The sequence below is a fragment of the Salvelinus sp. IW2-2015 genome, linkage group LG15 (genome assembly GCF_002910315.2).
Source record: "Salvelinus sp. IW2-2015 linkage group LG15, ASM291031v2, whole genome shotgun sequence".
Lineage (NCBI taxonomy): Eukaryota > Metazoa > Chordata > Actinopteri > Salmoniformes > Salmonidae > Salvelinus > Salvelinus sp. IW2-2015.
Window position 1 is genome coordinate 40573032 of NC_036855.1, and position 17294 is coordinate 40590325.

Here is a 17294-nt window from a genome sequence, read left to right on the forward strand (position 1 = left end):
CACCTCCAACAGTTAAATCTAGAATTGGCTTCCTATTCCGCAACAAAGCATCCTTCACTCATGCTGCCAAACATACCCTTGTAAAAACTGACCATCCTACCAATCCTCGACTTCGGTGATGTCATTTACAAAATAGCCTCCAAAACCCACTCAATAATTGGATGCAGTCTATCACAGTGCCATCCGTTTTGTCACCAAAGCCCCATACACTACCCACCATGCGACCTGTACACTCTCGTTGGCTGGCCTCGCTTCATACTCGTCGCCAAACCCACTCGGTCCAGTCATCTACAAGACCCTGCTAGGTAAAGTCCCCCCTTATCTCAGCTCGCTGTCACCTAGCGACTACCTGTAGCACGCGCTCCAGCAGGTATATCTCTCTGGTCACCCCAAAACCAATTCTTCCTTTGGCCGCTCTCCTTCCAGTTCTCTGCTGCCAATGACTGGAACGAACTACAAAAATCTCTGAAACTGGAAACACTTATCTCCCTCACTAGCTTTAAGCACCAGCTGTCAGAGCAGCTCATAGATTACTGCACTGTACATAGCCCATCTATAATTTAGCCCAAACAACTACCTCTTTACCTACTGTATTCATTATTTATTTTGCTCCTTTGCCCCATTATTTCTATCTCTACTTTGCACTTTCTTCCACTGCAAACCAACCATTCCAGTGTTTTTTTATTTCCTTTATTCTATTTGTATTACTTCGCCCTGTGCTATTTTTTTACTCTTTATTTTGTTGCCTACTTTTCTTACTCACTCCCTCTATTTTGTTTTCCTTCTCCTTCCTTATATCTTTATATTTATTTGTTCTCATCATTGGTATATTAATAGACTTGCTTTTTCACTTTGTATTGTATTCGACTGGTATTGTATTGATTTATATTAAACACAAAAAAAACTAAAAATCTACCAGTGCTCCTGAGACCAGCTGTCTGGGCTCTGGAGGCTTGTCTGGGTGTGTTTGTAGCTCTTGAGAAATGACAGATCCTGTTTCACAGGTTTTGTTTCAGAGCAGGGATGATTTCTGTAAGAGAGGTGATCTGTCCTGAATGTTCTTTCTCTCTGGCGATCATCTTACCCTTCTCCTTCTCTTTCCCCCTCCGTGCAGTCAGTCTGGCCTCCTCTTCCTCTCTCAGGAACTGGTGAAGCTTCTCAAGCTCCCTCCTGATCTGCGTCTCTGTCGCTCCCAGCTGCTTCCTGGAGATTGCATGTCTCCTCTAAGTCTTCACATTTGGTCTGCTTGTCCTGCAGTGACTTAAACAGATGTTTAGTTTTTTCTCGGGTCTTGCACTGCCTGCTGTAAACGTATGAATGTGTGTCCATGGTCATCAGGAGATTCACAATTTGTGACCCACAGCTCTGTGCTTCACTTACATAAACCACTTTGGTTCATCTGTAATGTTTACTACAAATGATCTCTCTGTCATCCTTTGGATAACTATATCCCTCCCTTCCCTGACCCTCCTGTTCTACCCTGCAATATGCAGACCAGCTCCTTAATGAAAAATGAATTGCAGACTCCTTAGAAGAATTCCTCTTACAGACTAGACAAATTCTTGTTTTTGGTGTGATCCCAGTATTTTCCAGGCAGCTGGAACTGAAGCTGGTGGCAGTCCAGAGAAAGACGTTCTCTGAAATGCTGAACAGATGACAGCACAGGTAAGTATACAGGAGAGCTTTCTCAGCCATTTTCTTGAACATGCTGCTGGTATCCTAGTGTCCTTTGATTAGCAAAAAAACAAACAATTGACACCAGAACAACCACTTCACTTCATATGCTTAAAGCTAAATTGTAGTTTTAATGCTAAATTGTAATTATTTCGCCACTATGGCCTATTTATTGCCTTACCTCCTAATCTTACTACATTTGCACACACTGTACATATCTTCTATTGTGTTATTGACTGTACATTTGTTATCCATATTTTGTTTGCCTTCACCTCCCTTATCTCACCTCACTTGCTCACATTGTATATAGACTTATTTTTCACTGTATTATTGACTGTATGTTTATTTAAAACAAAAAAAACTAAAAATCTACCAGTGCTCCTGAGACCAGCTGTCTGGGCTCTGGAGCTTGTCTGGGTGTGTTTGTAGCTCTTGAGAAATGACAGATCCTGTTTCCACAGGTTTTGTTTCAGAGCAGGGATGATTTCTGTAAGAGAGGTGATCTGGTCCTGAATGTTCTTTCTCTCTGGCGATCATCTTACCCTTCTCCTTCTCTTTCCCCCTCCGTGCAGTCAGTCTGGCCTCCTCTTCCTCTCTCAGGAACTGGTGAAGCTTCTCAAGCTCCCTCCTGATCTGCGTCTCTGTCGCTCCCAGCTGCTTCCTGGAGCATTGCATGTCTCCTCTAAGTCTTCACATTTGGTCTGCTTGTCCTGCAGTGACTTAAACAGATGTTAGTTTTTCCTTCGGGTCTTGCACTGCCTGCTGTAAACGTATGAATGTGTGTCCATGGTCATCAGGAGATTCACATTTGTGACCCACAGCTCTGTGCTTCACCTTACATAACCACTTTGGTTCATCTGTATGTTTACTACAAATGATCTCTCTGTCATCCTTTGGATAACTATCATCCCTCCCTTCCCTGGACCCTCCTGCTTTCTATATCCCTGCATATTTGTCAGCCAGCTCCTTTAATGAAAAATGAATTGCAGCATCCTTAGAAGAATTCCTCTTACAGACTAGACAATTCTTGTTTTTGGTGTGATCCCAGTATTTGTCCAGGCAGCTGGAACTGAAGCTGTGGTGGCAGTCCAGAGAAACAGGTTCTCTGAAAGTCTCTGAACAGATGACAGCACAGGTAAGTATACAGGAGAGCTTTCTCAGCCATTTTCTTGAACAGTGCTGCTGGTATCCTAGTGTCCTTTGATTAGCAAAAAAACAAACAATTGACACCAGAACAACCACTTCACTTCATATGCTTAAAGCTAAATTGTAGTTTTAATGCTAAATTGTAATTATTTCGCCACTATGGCCTATTTATTGCCTTACCTCCCTAATCTTACTACATTTGCACACACTGTACATATATTCTTCTATTGTGTTATTGACTGTACATTTGTTTATCCCATGTGTAACTCTACGTTGTTGTTGTCGCACTGCTTTGCTTTATCTTGGCCAGGTCGCAGTTGTAAATTTCTAACTTGTTCTCAACTGGCCTACCTGGTTAAATAAAGGTGAAAGAAAATAAATATGACCAAAATAAAGTAAGAAAATAAGTATGTGTCCGTGGTCAGACACCTCACAAGTCCTCAACTGGCAGCTTCATTAAATAGTACCTGCAAAACACCAGTCTCAACGTCAACAGTGAAGAGGTGACTCCGGGATGCTGGCATTCTAGAAAGAGTGGCCATTTTGAGCCTGTAATCGAACCCAGAAATGCTGATGCTCCAGATACTCAAAAGGCAGTTGATAGCTTCTGTATGCTGGCTTTGACTCAGGTCTCACGGTAGAATTGGTTAAGGACCATACTGAACACCATTTTCACAATTGTCAGCCAGTTAGAGGGGGTGTTGAAGTTCACACTGTTCTCTGCCGAATTATCTTCCATGCATCTAGACACCATCTGTGGTCACCTTCGCCATAACCTAGAGAGAGGACAGACCAGAACAACAGTTTAGTTTAGGGCATTTTCTATTTCAAGAAATCCAGACTTCTAAGACAAATGTCTTAGAGAATAACAACACACTGTTGAAAAAAAAAAAAAACGTATTTTTTAAAAATTTCATCGGCTTATACTCCCCTATCATCTTGGCGATCTCACTGCAGAGTTACATGCCAGGGAGTCAGAGTGCTAATCCTTAGGAAGAAATCCCAACCATTCAGCAGACCCAATCTGGTGAGATTTGTTATTAAAGCAAGATAAAAACAAAGAAAACAAAACAACAACAGCAATACACATATCACTGGAGGTGGGGAAAACTTCAAATAATTTGGAGTAACTGTCAACCACTGTCAACCAAACATCTCTTTTTTCCTTTTACAGGCAGGCATGTGAATAAAACAATTTGCATATTTACCAAAGGGCCCCAGGGGACCAGTAATTCCCCCTTTGGACACATGACTCACATTGTGATTCATACGTTCGAAAATAACAACAACACTGCCTGTTAAATAAAAAATAAACTAATCAGAATAAAAAATTTAATTCTCTCTTGATAATTCCATAAGGAAATAATTGTATCCCATAAGGTAATGGTCAAATAGACTAAAGACAGCTCTCTCTCTGTCCTTCTTGTGGTCCGAATTACACATAGGATTATTGATAAATTATAAACTTCTTCCTAATTTTTTGTTTTTGCATAGCCAATAAAAACAATGTCTGCTGTCTTTCTAGTGAGGGTGATCAGGCCTCACCAGGAAGTCAGAACAGAAGCCAGAGGTCAGTCAGCCCTATTAAGTGAGTGTTTGTTTTCCTGTACCCCAGACATTATTTAAAGATATTTCAAACATTTTGTGTATCAGGTTTACATTGGGTTTTTCAGTACATTTCTTCTAATCAAGAGAATTTACATGTGTGCAACCAAAACTCTGACAATAGAAACTTTCATTTGTGTACAGCATCATTTCTAACCTGTGAAGAACCCACTAAAACCAAATAAAAGACCCCACACTTCTAAATAAAATAGAATATTAACCACTAACAAATATTAATTAATAGGTGGGTTGTGTGTGGGTGCTAATGTGTGTGTAGCAAAAATCGTAGGGTAAACACAAACAGAATGGCAAGGCCTTGCTTAATTTGGGAGTTTCCTTAACTGCTGATATCCAGGCACTTTTAACTGCTCTCCTAAGCCACCTGCCTCAGGAAGCCTTTCAAAGGGAGAGATACAGAATAATTGATAAACATTAAAAAAAAAACTTGGTAGCAGACATTCCATCAGCCCTGGAAGAAAGAAAATAAACATGTACTTAATTTTCACTATGCTACATTTGAATCAGTCCTAAAAATTCTTAATCATTAATCGAGTTTACTGCATCTTGGGCAGGAAGTCTCAATAAACCCGTGCGTATACAGAATTATACTTCAGACACATTTATACTTCAGACACATCAGACGATAGAGTGTCCCATAAAGCTGAATTGGACACCTTCTATGGTAAACAACTTTCTTGTAATCGTAATCTTTTTGACCTGTTGCATTGACATGTAATTCTGTACAAACGGTCCCTAATTTCCCCACTGTGTTGGTCACAGCCTGTTTGAGTTCAGTGTGTACTGGCGGCTATCTATTGTTCCACAGGAAGGTTATCTCTAACCCAAACAACAGATGACTTAACCACGAGAGCAGTGGACCAGGCCTCGAAGAGTGAGCAGCATCTAATTTAATATCAGTGCCAATGCTCAATCCATCTGTCTTACTCCTTCAAATTACTAAGATATTGCCTTATTGGATTGCTATCTGAAAGCCAATTACCATTCACTTTGTTACTTTCAATAGTGTCCATAATCTGTTTACTTCAACTAAAACCATTCGCCTCTTTCCAGTAGAAAAAAAATAACTCTCAATCACTACTCCTAATACACACGGATCACACTCAAACAATGTTCTGCTTTTCCCCCTATTGCAAAGTTTAAAACAAAACAAACATGATAACTTTCTCCATATTGGAAGGCATTGTTTTCATTTTAGTATACCTTCAAAAAGTTACTCTATATTTTTATTTCCAGTCTCTGTCGGATATTCACTTTCTGCTTCAATATTTGTTAAATGTCTATTATTTTAAGATTCATATGTAATGCTTTTGAGGGATCAATATGTATTAACTGGGTTGGCACTGTATCAGTCCCCAGTAGATGTCATGCTCCGTCCATAATAAGTCTCTACTTAACACTTTAAATGGTTGAGTTGGTGAATACAGAAAATCATTGGTTCTATTTAATTCTTGGCGCACGGATCCCTTTAGCGGGATAATTGTCATCAACAACCGCTGAATTGCAGAGCGCCAAATTCAAAAAAAATTGCTAAAAATATTTATATTCATGAAATCACAAGTGCAATATAGCAAAACACAGCTTAGCTTGTTGTTAATCCACCTGTCGTGTCAGATTTTGAAAATATGCTTTACAGCGAAAGCAATCCAAGCGTTTGTGTGAGTTTATCGATCACTAGACAAAACATTACGAACAGCTAGCAGCAATGTAGATTGGTCACGAAAGTCAGAAAAGCAATCAAATTAATCGCTTACCTTTGATGATCTTCGGATGTTTGCACTCACGAGACTCCCAGTTACACAATAAATGTTCCTTTTGTTCGATAAAGATGATTTTTATATCCAAAAACCTCCATTTGGTTTGCGCGTTTTGTTCAGTAATCCACAGGCTCGTGCCGGTCATGAAGGGCAGACAAAAATTCCAAATAGTATCCGTAAAGTTCGTAGAAACATGTCAAACGTTTTTATAATCAATCCTCAGGTTGTTTTTAACATAAATAATCGATAATATTTCAACCGGAGGGTAAAGTATTCAATACAAAACAGAAATAAAATGTCGAGCTACCACTTTCGTGCGCAAGAACTAATCAAGGACACTGACGCGATTTGATAAATCTCGCKAATTTTTCAGAATAAAAGCTTGAAACTATGTCTAAAGACTGTTCACAGCCTGTGGGAATCTGGTTGATATCCCTTTAAATGGAGGATAGGCAGGCAAATGAACAGGGATTTTTCAAAATAAGAGGCACTTCCGGGTTGGATTTCCTCAGGTTTTCGCCTGCAAAATCAGTTCTGTTATACTCACAGACAATATTTTGACAATTTTGGAAACTTTAGAGTGTTTTCTATCCTAATCTGTCAATTATATGCATATTCTAGCATCTGGGCCTGAGAAATAGGCCGTTTACATTGGGAACGTTATTTTTCCAAACATACAAATTCGGCCTCCTAGCGTCAAGAAGTTAACAGGGTATGGGCTTATTTAGAAATGTCTTACCAGGGTGGAGGATATCACATACGCATGTGTAGTTTTATTGGTTAGTGGTAAATCAAGTCCTGTTCAATGCTTTAACCTCATCTTCATCAAATGATCCATAAAGGGACCACTCTGAACAGAATACCTTTTACACCACTTACGAACATCTGCATGTGGGTGTGCAAGTTGTATATTATTATTTTTTTCTTCTATTCRTACTTCATCAGATCATCATCGTAATAACCCATTATACAAATATTCTGTTACTTTATCTCTAGTAACCAATTATGCATTTGTATACATTTATAAATGTATAAATCTTTAGGTTTTCACCTCCACACTACAGTAACAATCACAGCGCAGCAGCCCGAGAGGTACAAATATCTTTCAATGGCTTCTCCTGTTAGTGCTCACTACCTATAGATCTAAAAACTCAGCTCACACAGAACTGGTTGGGGTATCCATTCTTTCAACCCCTCAGTAATCCTCTTTCACACTGGAGCTCGTCCCCTGATAGCTCTCATTCACTCTGTACAGTCAGCTTAATATCCACATTTCAATCTCTTAACATTCAAATTTCAATCAATCATTTTATTATCCAAATTCCAATGAGCGTATCACCCAAATGTCAATCAATCAGCTTATTTTCCAAATTTCAATCAGCTTAACACGTCCTTTCCACACTCACACAACCATACACAACTTTCACATCCACATTCAATTAGTATTATTCCCAAACACACTCGGTAATCTCCCTTATTACCACATGTGCATCTTCAACAATTCTCTGTCATTACTTCCTATGCACCATATGTATCTTCACTATACATATAAAATAGCACAGTGTGCACCTTATGCTGTTCTCTACCAGTGGCTGCAGACCATGTAGACATTTCTCTTATAAATACCTACAGACAGCTGTCAGCGGGGCATGGTACCATTACTTGCCCTCGCTCTAGTCTTCTCTCTAAGACTAACTCTAGCCTTCTTCCACGTCATATGTATTTCAATGGTTCCTCTATAGTCTCTACAGTCGCAATAGTCTTTACAGTATCCATGATCCCTGAACATTTGTAGTCCCAAAGCATCCATAGTCCCAATAGCATCCATGGTCCCAATAGCATCCATGGTCCCTATAGTTATAGCAACCTATTTTCCCTACAGCATCTATAGTCCCTCAGCATCATAGAATCAATAGTTTATAAAGTCATAAACGCTATGGTTTCTATAGGCTCTTTAGTCTTGCCGCTTCCCGTACATGTACATAACTTCCCGTATTCAAAAACACCTTGTGTTATTTTGTAGGCTAGCGGAACCCTCCTTCTACATCTTTATGTTCAATTTTATTGGTTTTATGTATTTTTTTTTTATACAGATTTATTTAAATTGACTTACTGAAATCAGTTGCCGTCCCTCAATTGTTTGCGGATGATGTGTCTCCTCCTGGGCAGCTCACAGTAAGGGTCTGGTCTGGGCGGGTCCTCTTTTGGTCAGATGGGATTTCCCCTCACGCTTCATAAAATGCTCCACCGGTTTTCCTCGCAGACCCCCACTGGAAAGCTCTGCAGGCTGAATCAATCATGCTGTTCGTGATGCCAAAAATTGGAAATTCTTACACAGGGACACTCGAAGTCAATGTTAAATGAATCATTGTTTATTTGTCAGTGCACTGGAGAGGTTCCAACCAACTCAATTACCATAGTACGCATGCCAATCAGGAGCTCTTCCTGGGAAGTCTCAGCAGTTGTCTTATATACGGGTATAAACAGACAGTTTATATTTGCATGATTTAGCATAATTAATTCATCATTACCATTTTGTTTCATTCATGTGACCTACCAATACTGGTTCATAACATGTGATAGACCAACACCTCACGAGGCTTCTTCTCTAAGCTGAGACCTTGAAACTGAGATATATTTTGTTCTCAAAACAAAGTTCTGGGTGTACTGTCAAATTGCAGCTACTGATAGTGAGGATTCGTTCAGTCAGTCACTTGCATGACAATTCATTCTTCTGACAAGTGTGGCATATCAAGAAGCTGATTAAACAGCATGGTTATTACACAGCTGCACCTTGTGCTGGGGACAATAAAAGTCTACTTTTWAAAAAATTACAGTTTTCTCACACAACACAATGCCACAGATGTCTCATGTTGAGGGAGTGTGCAATTGGATGTTAATTTCTCTACCATAAGCCGCCTCCAACGTCCTTTTAGAGAATTTGGCAGTACGTCCAACCAGCCTCACAACTGCAGACAATGTGTATGGCATCGTGCGGATGAGAGGTTTGATGATGTCAACCTTGTGAACAGAGTGCCCCAATGTGGCGGTGGGGTTATGGTAATAGCAGGCATAAGCTACGGACAATTGCATTTTATTGATGGCAATTTGAATGCACAGAGATACCGTGATGAGATCCTGAGGTCCATTGTTGTGCCATTCATCTGTTGCCATCACCTCATGTTTCAGCATGATAATGCACGGCCCCATGTTGCAAGGATCTGTACACAATTCCTGGAAGCTGAAAATGTCCCAGTTCTTCCATGGCCTGCATAATCACCAGACATGTCACCCATTCAGCAAGTTTTGGATGCTCTGGATTGACATGTACGACAGCATGTTCCAGTTCCTTCCAATATCCAGGAACTTTGCACAGCCATTGAAGAGGAGTGGGACAACATTCCACAGGCCACAATCAGTAGCTCTATGCGAAGGAGATGTGTCGTGCTGCATGAGGCAAATCATGGTCACACCAGAGACTGACTGGTTTCCTGGTCCACACCCCTACCTTTTTTTAAGGTAGCTGTGACCAACAGATGCCTGTATATATTTTCAGTTGTGAAATCCATAGATTACGGCCTAATTTATTTATTTCAATTGACTGATTTRCTTATATGAACTAACTCAGTAAAATCTTTGAAATTGTTGCCTGTTGCATTTATATTTTTGTTCAGTATAGTTAGTTAGTTAGTTGAACCTCAACCTAGCTTATTATTATGAACACATTCTTCATCACTAGCTAGGTTTCTATGATCATGCTTTTTTATATGTTCTATTTATATCTGTAAATCAACCAATGAAATCAAGCCACACCCAGCCATGATTACGGACACCTGTGTGTCCTTTCAAACAATTTAAATTAGTCACCCGAAGTATTGTCATTATACCCTGATGAAGACAGCTTGTCTGTCGAAACGTTGGTTATGAAATTATTGCGTCTGAGCTCCTAGAGTGTGAGGATCTCCTTTTCTTTTTCAAGTGTTCTGCTCCGCTAGCCAGCACCTCGCCTAAACAGGTGTGCGTTTCTTTCACATCCAGATTTTCCATCCAATTGGTGACATATTTTCAAGAGAATATTCTAAAATCAGCATGAATAAATTATGCGCATTTTCCCATCAGTGGGTGTGTTTCCACCAAAAGGAGTTGTGGATAAAAAGCAGTGCATGTGATGTAGTGCACACAAACAGGGCAGGATTAAGAAATCACAGGCCCTGGGGACTTTTGTTTTATCTCGCTCAAATGTTGTGCACAAGTCTGTGAGCATTTCTCCTTTGCCAAGATAATCCATCCACCTAACAGGTGTGGCATATCAAGAAGCTGATTAAACGGCATGATCATTTAGGGTACTAGGGGGTAACTAGCCCCCTGGGGTAACTGTACCCCCACCCCCATAATTCACATTAAGACCACAAGATGTCACAATTATTTTCCCAACACTTTCCCTGGCTGCCACTGCTCTTGCTCAACAACAAAAAATGCTCTGTGTCATCACAACTTGGAGATATTTCAGCAAAAAGATTTTGTGGTAAGTTGATCTTGAAATTTGGAAAAAGTTGTAGATATATCGCAATGAAGTTAGATCTATGACTGCTTTTTATATATATATGCACAAGTAGGAAAGCCTTAAGATAAATAATCCACTTGTTTAGTGCGAAAAATGTAGATACTTTTTGAGTAAAGTAGTAATATGTTGGATGAGTGTGTTGGGGGAAACTAACCCCCCCCCCATTAAGGGGTAACTGACCCCTGTTACCTTATAGTACTTTATACTTTATAGCCTTTTGCTATTGCTATTAAATGTTATATTCCAATGTTATTTAATGTTATATTCCATTCCTGTATTATATTCCAATATTTTTATTTATTTATTAAAAACGATTGAAAACCTTTAAGTCCTGAATGTAATTTTAATGGTTATATGTGCATCACACCCCCACCCCCATATTTCATTAAAATAATGAAAATAAGACTTTAAATATTACTCACTAAAGAATTTCTAAATAAAATGATACAATTGATTTTAAAACATGCCATAATCTTCTACCGGGGTAAATGACACCTCCGCGGGCCAGATAACCCGTGGGGGGGGGGGGGCAGTTACCCATGTACTTTCATGAAATAACTACAAAAAAAGTAAACTATCCATTTATTTCCCTTTATAGTTTATTCGCCTAAGCATGACCTTCATCCACATTTGTTTCTCCAAACGTTGCTTTAGTGGGGTCTAGTTACCCCCTAGTACCCATACACAGGTGCCCCATAATAAATGGCCACTCTAAAATGTGCAGTTTTGTCACACACAATGCCACAGACGTCTCAAGTTTTGGAGGGAGTATTCAATTGGCGTGCTGACTGCAGGAATGTCCAAAAGAGCTGTTGCCAGAGAATGTTATGTTAATTTCTCTACCATAAGCCGCCTCTAACGTAGTTTTAGAGAATTTGGCAGTACATCCAACCGGCCTCACAACCGCAGACCTCGTGTCACCATGCCAGCCTAGGACCTCCACATCCTGCTTCTTTAGCTGGGGGATCATCTGAAGAGGGGGAGAGGGGATTCTGATGAGTATTTCTGTCTGTAATAAAGCCTTTTTGTGGGTAAAAACTAATTCTGATTGGCTGGGTCTGACACCTCAGTGGGTGGGTCTGACTCCCCAGTGCGTGGGCCTATGCCCTCCCAGGCCAACCATGGCCAGTCATGTGAAATCCTAATTWATTTATTTAAATTGACTGATTTCCTTCTATGAACTGTAGCACAGTAAAATCTTTGAAATTGTTACATGTTGCGTTTATATTTTTGTTCAGTATAATTTTCAGTGGCACACTGACTCACCTAATGATGAAGATGTAGCCATAGGCTACTCACGTTGATGGCCGATGCACTAATTGTGGCAATAGTGTATCTCAGAATGAGCTACTTTGATAAACATTGCCGCTGTTGTTTCTATTGGTTCTACAGACAGATTAGGCTTCTCTTTTCAGCAGTAGGCATTTGCTTTCCAAACTACGTTTTTCCGCCGATTGTATTTTGAAATCTGCGAAAGGCAAACAGACATCCGCAACCAACCATAGAAATATAATCCATAGATGGCAGTTCCCATTCAAGTCAGAAGGATTGACATACATTGTTAATTTACCCATGAGTTTAACTGTCATATTGCCAAGGTTACAAAACCCTTCTATGGATTATATGTCTATGGCCATAATGCAACAAGCTGTATATTTGGCGTGCATGCTGCCCAAACTGCGGCCTTCCCAGCTGTAGGCATACTTGGGCCCCCTACGGGCTTGGGCCCAACTCCTGACTCACACAATTGACATGTCACATGTATTTATTATGCAGTTTATTTATTTATTTTTATTTATCATTTACCCAATCAAGGCAGGGCTCCCCAGTTACCCACGTGGGCCCCCTACCTCCTCTCCTCCCCCCTTCTGATGATTAGCAGAGCAGCAGAAGGAAGCAGCAGGCTGTCTAAACTCATTGAGAACGGGCTCCTGAGTCTTCCTGTGGTTGGCGGTTGCATTAAAACACTAAATACACTACAAAAGTATGTGGACACGTGGAACATCACATTCCAAAATCATGGGCATTAATATGGAGTTGGTCCCCACTTTGCTGCTATAATAGCCTCCACTCTTCTGGGAAGATGTTGGAACATGGACTTGCTTCCACTCAGCCACATGAGCATTAGTGAGGTCGGGCACTGATGTTGAAAGATTAGGCCTGGCTCGCAGTCGGCATTCCAGTTTATCCCAAAGGTGTTCGATGGGGTTGAGGTCAGGGTTCTGTGCAGGCCAGTCAAGTTCTTCCACACCGAAATCGACAAACCGTTTCTGTATGGACCTCGCTTTTGTGCACGCAAGCATTTTCATGCTGAAACAYGAAAGGGCCTTCCCAAAACTGTTGCCACAAAGTTGGAAGCACAGAATCGTCTAGAATGTCATTGTATGCTGTACCGTTAAGATTTTCATGAACCATGAAAAACCATTATCCCTCCTCCACAAAACTTTAAAGTTGGCTCTATGCTTTCAGGCACGTGGCGTTCTACTGGCATCCGCCAAACACAGATTTGTCCGTTGGACTGTCAGATGGTGTAGCATGATTCATCACTACAGAGACCGCATTTCCACTGCTCTGAGTCCAATGGCGGCGAGCTTTACACCACTCCAGGTAACGCTTGTCATTGCGCATGGTGATCTTAGGCTCTTGTGCGGCTGCTTGGTGATGGAAACCCATATTCATGAAGCTCACTGAGCTCTTCAGTACGGGCCATTCTACTGCCAATCTTTGTCTATGGAGATTGCATGACTGTGTACTCGATTTTACACACCTGTCAGCAATTGGCGGAAATAGCCAAATCCACTAATTTGAAGGGGTGTGCACATAATTCTGGCAATGTAGTGTATATACTACATACTGCACGTAATATATACTGTATATATTTGTTAAACTTGTAATAAGGTACAGTGCCAGTCAAAAGTTTGGACACACTTACTAACTCAAGCATTTTTCTTCATTTTTACTGTTTTCTACATTGTACAATACTAGTGAAGACATCAAAACTATGAAATAACACATGGAATCATGTAGTAACCAAAAATGTTTTAAACAAATTAAAATATATTTATATTTTAGATTCTTCAAAGTAGCCACCCTTTGCTTTGATGACAGCTTTGCACACTCTTCACATTCTCTCAATCAACTTCACCTGGAATGCTTTTCCAACAGTCTTGACGGAGTTCTGACATATGCCGAGCACTTGTTGGCTGCTTTTCCTAAACTCTGCCGTCCAACTCATCCCAAACCCTGTCAATTGAGTTAAGGTCGGGGGACTGTGAAGGCCAGGTCATCTGATCCCTAGGTCATCTGATACAGCACTCCATCACTCTCCTTCTTGGTCAAATAGCCCTTACACAGCCTGGAGGTGTGTTGGTGTCCTGTTGGAAAACAAACAATAGTCCCACTAAGCGCAAACCAGACGGGATGGTGTATCGCTGCAGAATGCTGTGGTAGCCATGCTGGTTAAGTGTGTCTTGAATTATAAATAAATCACTGTCACCAGCAAAGTACCCCCACACCACCTCCTCCATGCTTCACGGTAGCAACCACACATGCGGAGATTATCCGTTCATCTACTCTGCGTCTCACAAAGACAAGGTGGTTGGAACCAAAAATCGCAAATTTGGACTCATCAGACCAAAGGACATATTTCCATCAGTCTAATGTCCATTGCTTGTGTTTCTTGGCCCAAGCAAGTCTCTTCTTCCTATTGGTGTCCTTTAGTAGTGGTTTCTTTGCAGCAATTCGACCATGAAGGCCTGATTTACGCAGTTTCTTCTGAATAGTTGATGTTGAGAGGTGTCTGTTACTTGAATTCTGTGAAGCATTTATTTGGGCAGCAATCTGAGGTGCAGTTAACTCTAATTAASTTATCCTCTGCAGCACAGGGGGTCTTCCTTTCCTGTGGCGATCCTCATGAGAGCCAGTTTCATCATAGTGCTTGATGGTTTTTGCGACTGCATTTATATTGAAATTTTCCGGATTGACTGACCTTCATGTCTTAAGTTAATGGTGGATTGCCATTTCTCTTTGCTTATGTGAGCTGTTCTTGCCTTAATATGGACTTGGTCTTTTAGCAGAGGGCTTTCTTCTGTATACCACCACTACCTTGTCACAACACAACGGATTGGCTCAAACGCATTAAGAAGGAAAGAAATTCCACAAATTAACTTTTAACAAGGCACACCTGTTAATTGAAATGCATTCCAGGTGACTACCTCGTGAAGGTGGTTGAGAGAATGACAAGAGTGTGCAAAGCTGTCATCAAGGCCAAGCACTTTACTGTACTAACAAATGGCTGAAATAAATGTTACATTCTGTACATAATCATCTTTACTTTATTTAGATGTGATAGGTAATAGGCATACCCTACGTTTTTAAAGCACCCCATTTAATTAGGGGGAGTAGGGGAGAAAAAGGACATGAGAAAAAGTGAATGTACTGTATAGTTAATGAATTGTCTCTATGATGTACAAACACATCTGTCCAAGGGTAGCAAAACAGAATTGGCTTTACCATGTTTGTAATATCAAACTGAAGCATTTCCTAATTAGAAGTTAGAACAATCACAATGATGCCAAACTCTAAAAGGTTATTGGCTCGTGGGCTGAGTCTGCCAACTGACTTTGCCGACCCCCCAGATCCCTTGATGACACAGTGATAATCCCCTAGTTTGGAAACGAGAGAAAAGATGCATCCAAAATATCACCTTATTAATTATATAGTGCACTACTTTTGACCAGGGCTATGGGCTCTGGTCAGAAGTAATGCACTATATAGGGAATAGGGTGCCATTTCGGACACAAGCAAAGACAGAAAAGGAGCAACTCCCCAATGAGTCAGAGCTGACTAACGAGGCCTCGTCACATTTTTCTGCCTTAAGACCCTTTCCTGCAGTCAAATGACTAAATCGCCATCTAGTGGCCTCATGGGTGGAATATTATTTATTTATTTATTTTTAAATGTCATAATTAATTTTTTTAAATTATGTCATTTGGTTTTGTAATATTTCAGTCTTCTGTGATGTATATAAAGTGTAATATTGTGAGGCAAACTCAAAATGGAATACATTTCAACTTATTTTTTGTAAGCCCATTGTAACGGCTCTCGTTGGTGGTAGAAAGAGTAGACCAAGGCGCAGCGTGGAAAGTGTTCATGATTTTTATTCCAAAAAACACTAAAACAAAATAACAAAATAGAAAACGAAAACGCACAGTTCTGTCAGGCAACAGTAACTAAACAGAAAACAAGATCCCACAACTGAAGGTGGGATAAAGGGCTGCCTAAGTATGATCCCCAATCAGAGACAACGATAGACAGCTGCCTCTGATTGGGAACCATACCCTGCCAACAAAGAAATATCAAACTAGAATACCCACCCCAAATCACACCCTGACCTAACCAAATAGATAAATAAAAAGGCTCTAAGGTCAGGGCGTGACAGTATCCCTCCCAAAGGTGCGGACTCCGGACGCAAAACCTGACTCAATAGGGGAGGGTCCGGGTGGGCATCTATCCTCGGTGGCGGCTCCGGTTCGGGACGTAGCCCCCGCTCCGTACGCTGATCTCTCCGCTTCTGTGGAACCGGACCGTGGATCGTCGCCGGAGACTCCGGACCGTGGATCATCGCCGGAGGCTCTGGACTGGGAACCCCCGCTGGAGGCTCTGGACTGCAGATTGTCGCCGGAGGCTCTGGAGTGGGAACCCCTGCTGGAGGCTCTGGACTGCAGATCGTCGCCGGAGGCTCTGGACTGGGAACCCCCGCTGGAGGCTCTGGACTGCGGATCGTCGCCAGAGGCGCCGGACTGGGGACCGTCGCCGCGGGCTCCGGACTGCGGACCGTCGCCGCGGGCTTCGGACTGGGGACCGTCGTTGGAGGCTCCGGACTGTGGACCGTCGCTGGAGGCTCCTTCCCCTGTATCGTCACTGCAGGCTTCGTGCCATGGATCGTCACTGGAGGCTTCGTGCCATGGATCATCACTGGAGGGCTTCGTATGCCATTGGATCATCACTGGCAGGCTTCTGCCATGGATCATCACTGGAGGCTCCGTGCCATGGATCATCACTGAAGGCTCTGTGCCATGGATCATCACTGGAGGCTTTGTGCCATGGATCATCACTGGAGGCTTCGTGCCATGGATTATCACCGGAGGCTTCGTACGTGGAGCCGGGAACAGGACGTACTAGGCTGGAGACACACACTGGAGGTCTGGAGCATAGAGCTGGCACAACCCGTCTTGGCTGGATGCTCACTTTAGCCCGGCAAGTGCGGGGCGCTGACACAGGACACACTGGGCTGTGCAGTCGCACTGGAGATACCCTGCTTTGAGCTGGCGCAAGACATACTGGGCCGTGCAGGCGCACTGGAGGTCTGGAGCGTAGAGCTGGCACAACCCGTCCTGGCTGGATGCTCATTTTAGAGCGACAGGTGAGGGGCGCTGGCACAGGATGCACTGGGCTGTGAAGGCGCACTGGCGACACATTGCGCATCACTGCATAACACGGTGCCTGACCAGTCACACTGTCCCCACGAT

At 41.8% G+C, this 17294-nt stretch overlaps 1 protein-coding gene and 1 pseudogene across 1 annotated transcript; both read right to left on the bottom strand.

Moving 5' to 3' along the window:
* The window catches only part of LOC111974381 (nuclear factor 7, brain-like), an 8287-nt pseudogene extending 5448 nt beyond the window's left edge, over positions 1 to 2839 (bottom strand).
* An 8842-nt stretch (positions 2840 to 11681) lies between these two features.
* LOC139028866 (circumsporozoite protein-like) lies at positions 11682 to 16850 on the bottom strand. The gene is made up of 2 exons (XM_070447361.1): positions 16241 to 16850; positions 11682 to 11734 (listed from the first exon to the last, which is right to left on the bottom strand). Exons 1-2 carry the CDS (start codon positions 16848 to 16850, stop codon positions 11682 to 11684), a joined length of 663 nt encoding a protein of 220 aa, XP_070303462.1.
* Positions 16851 to 17294: the final 444 nt, after the last annotated feature.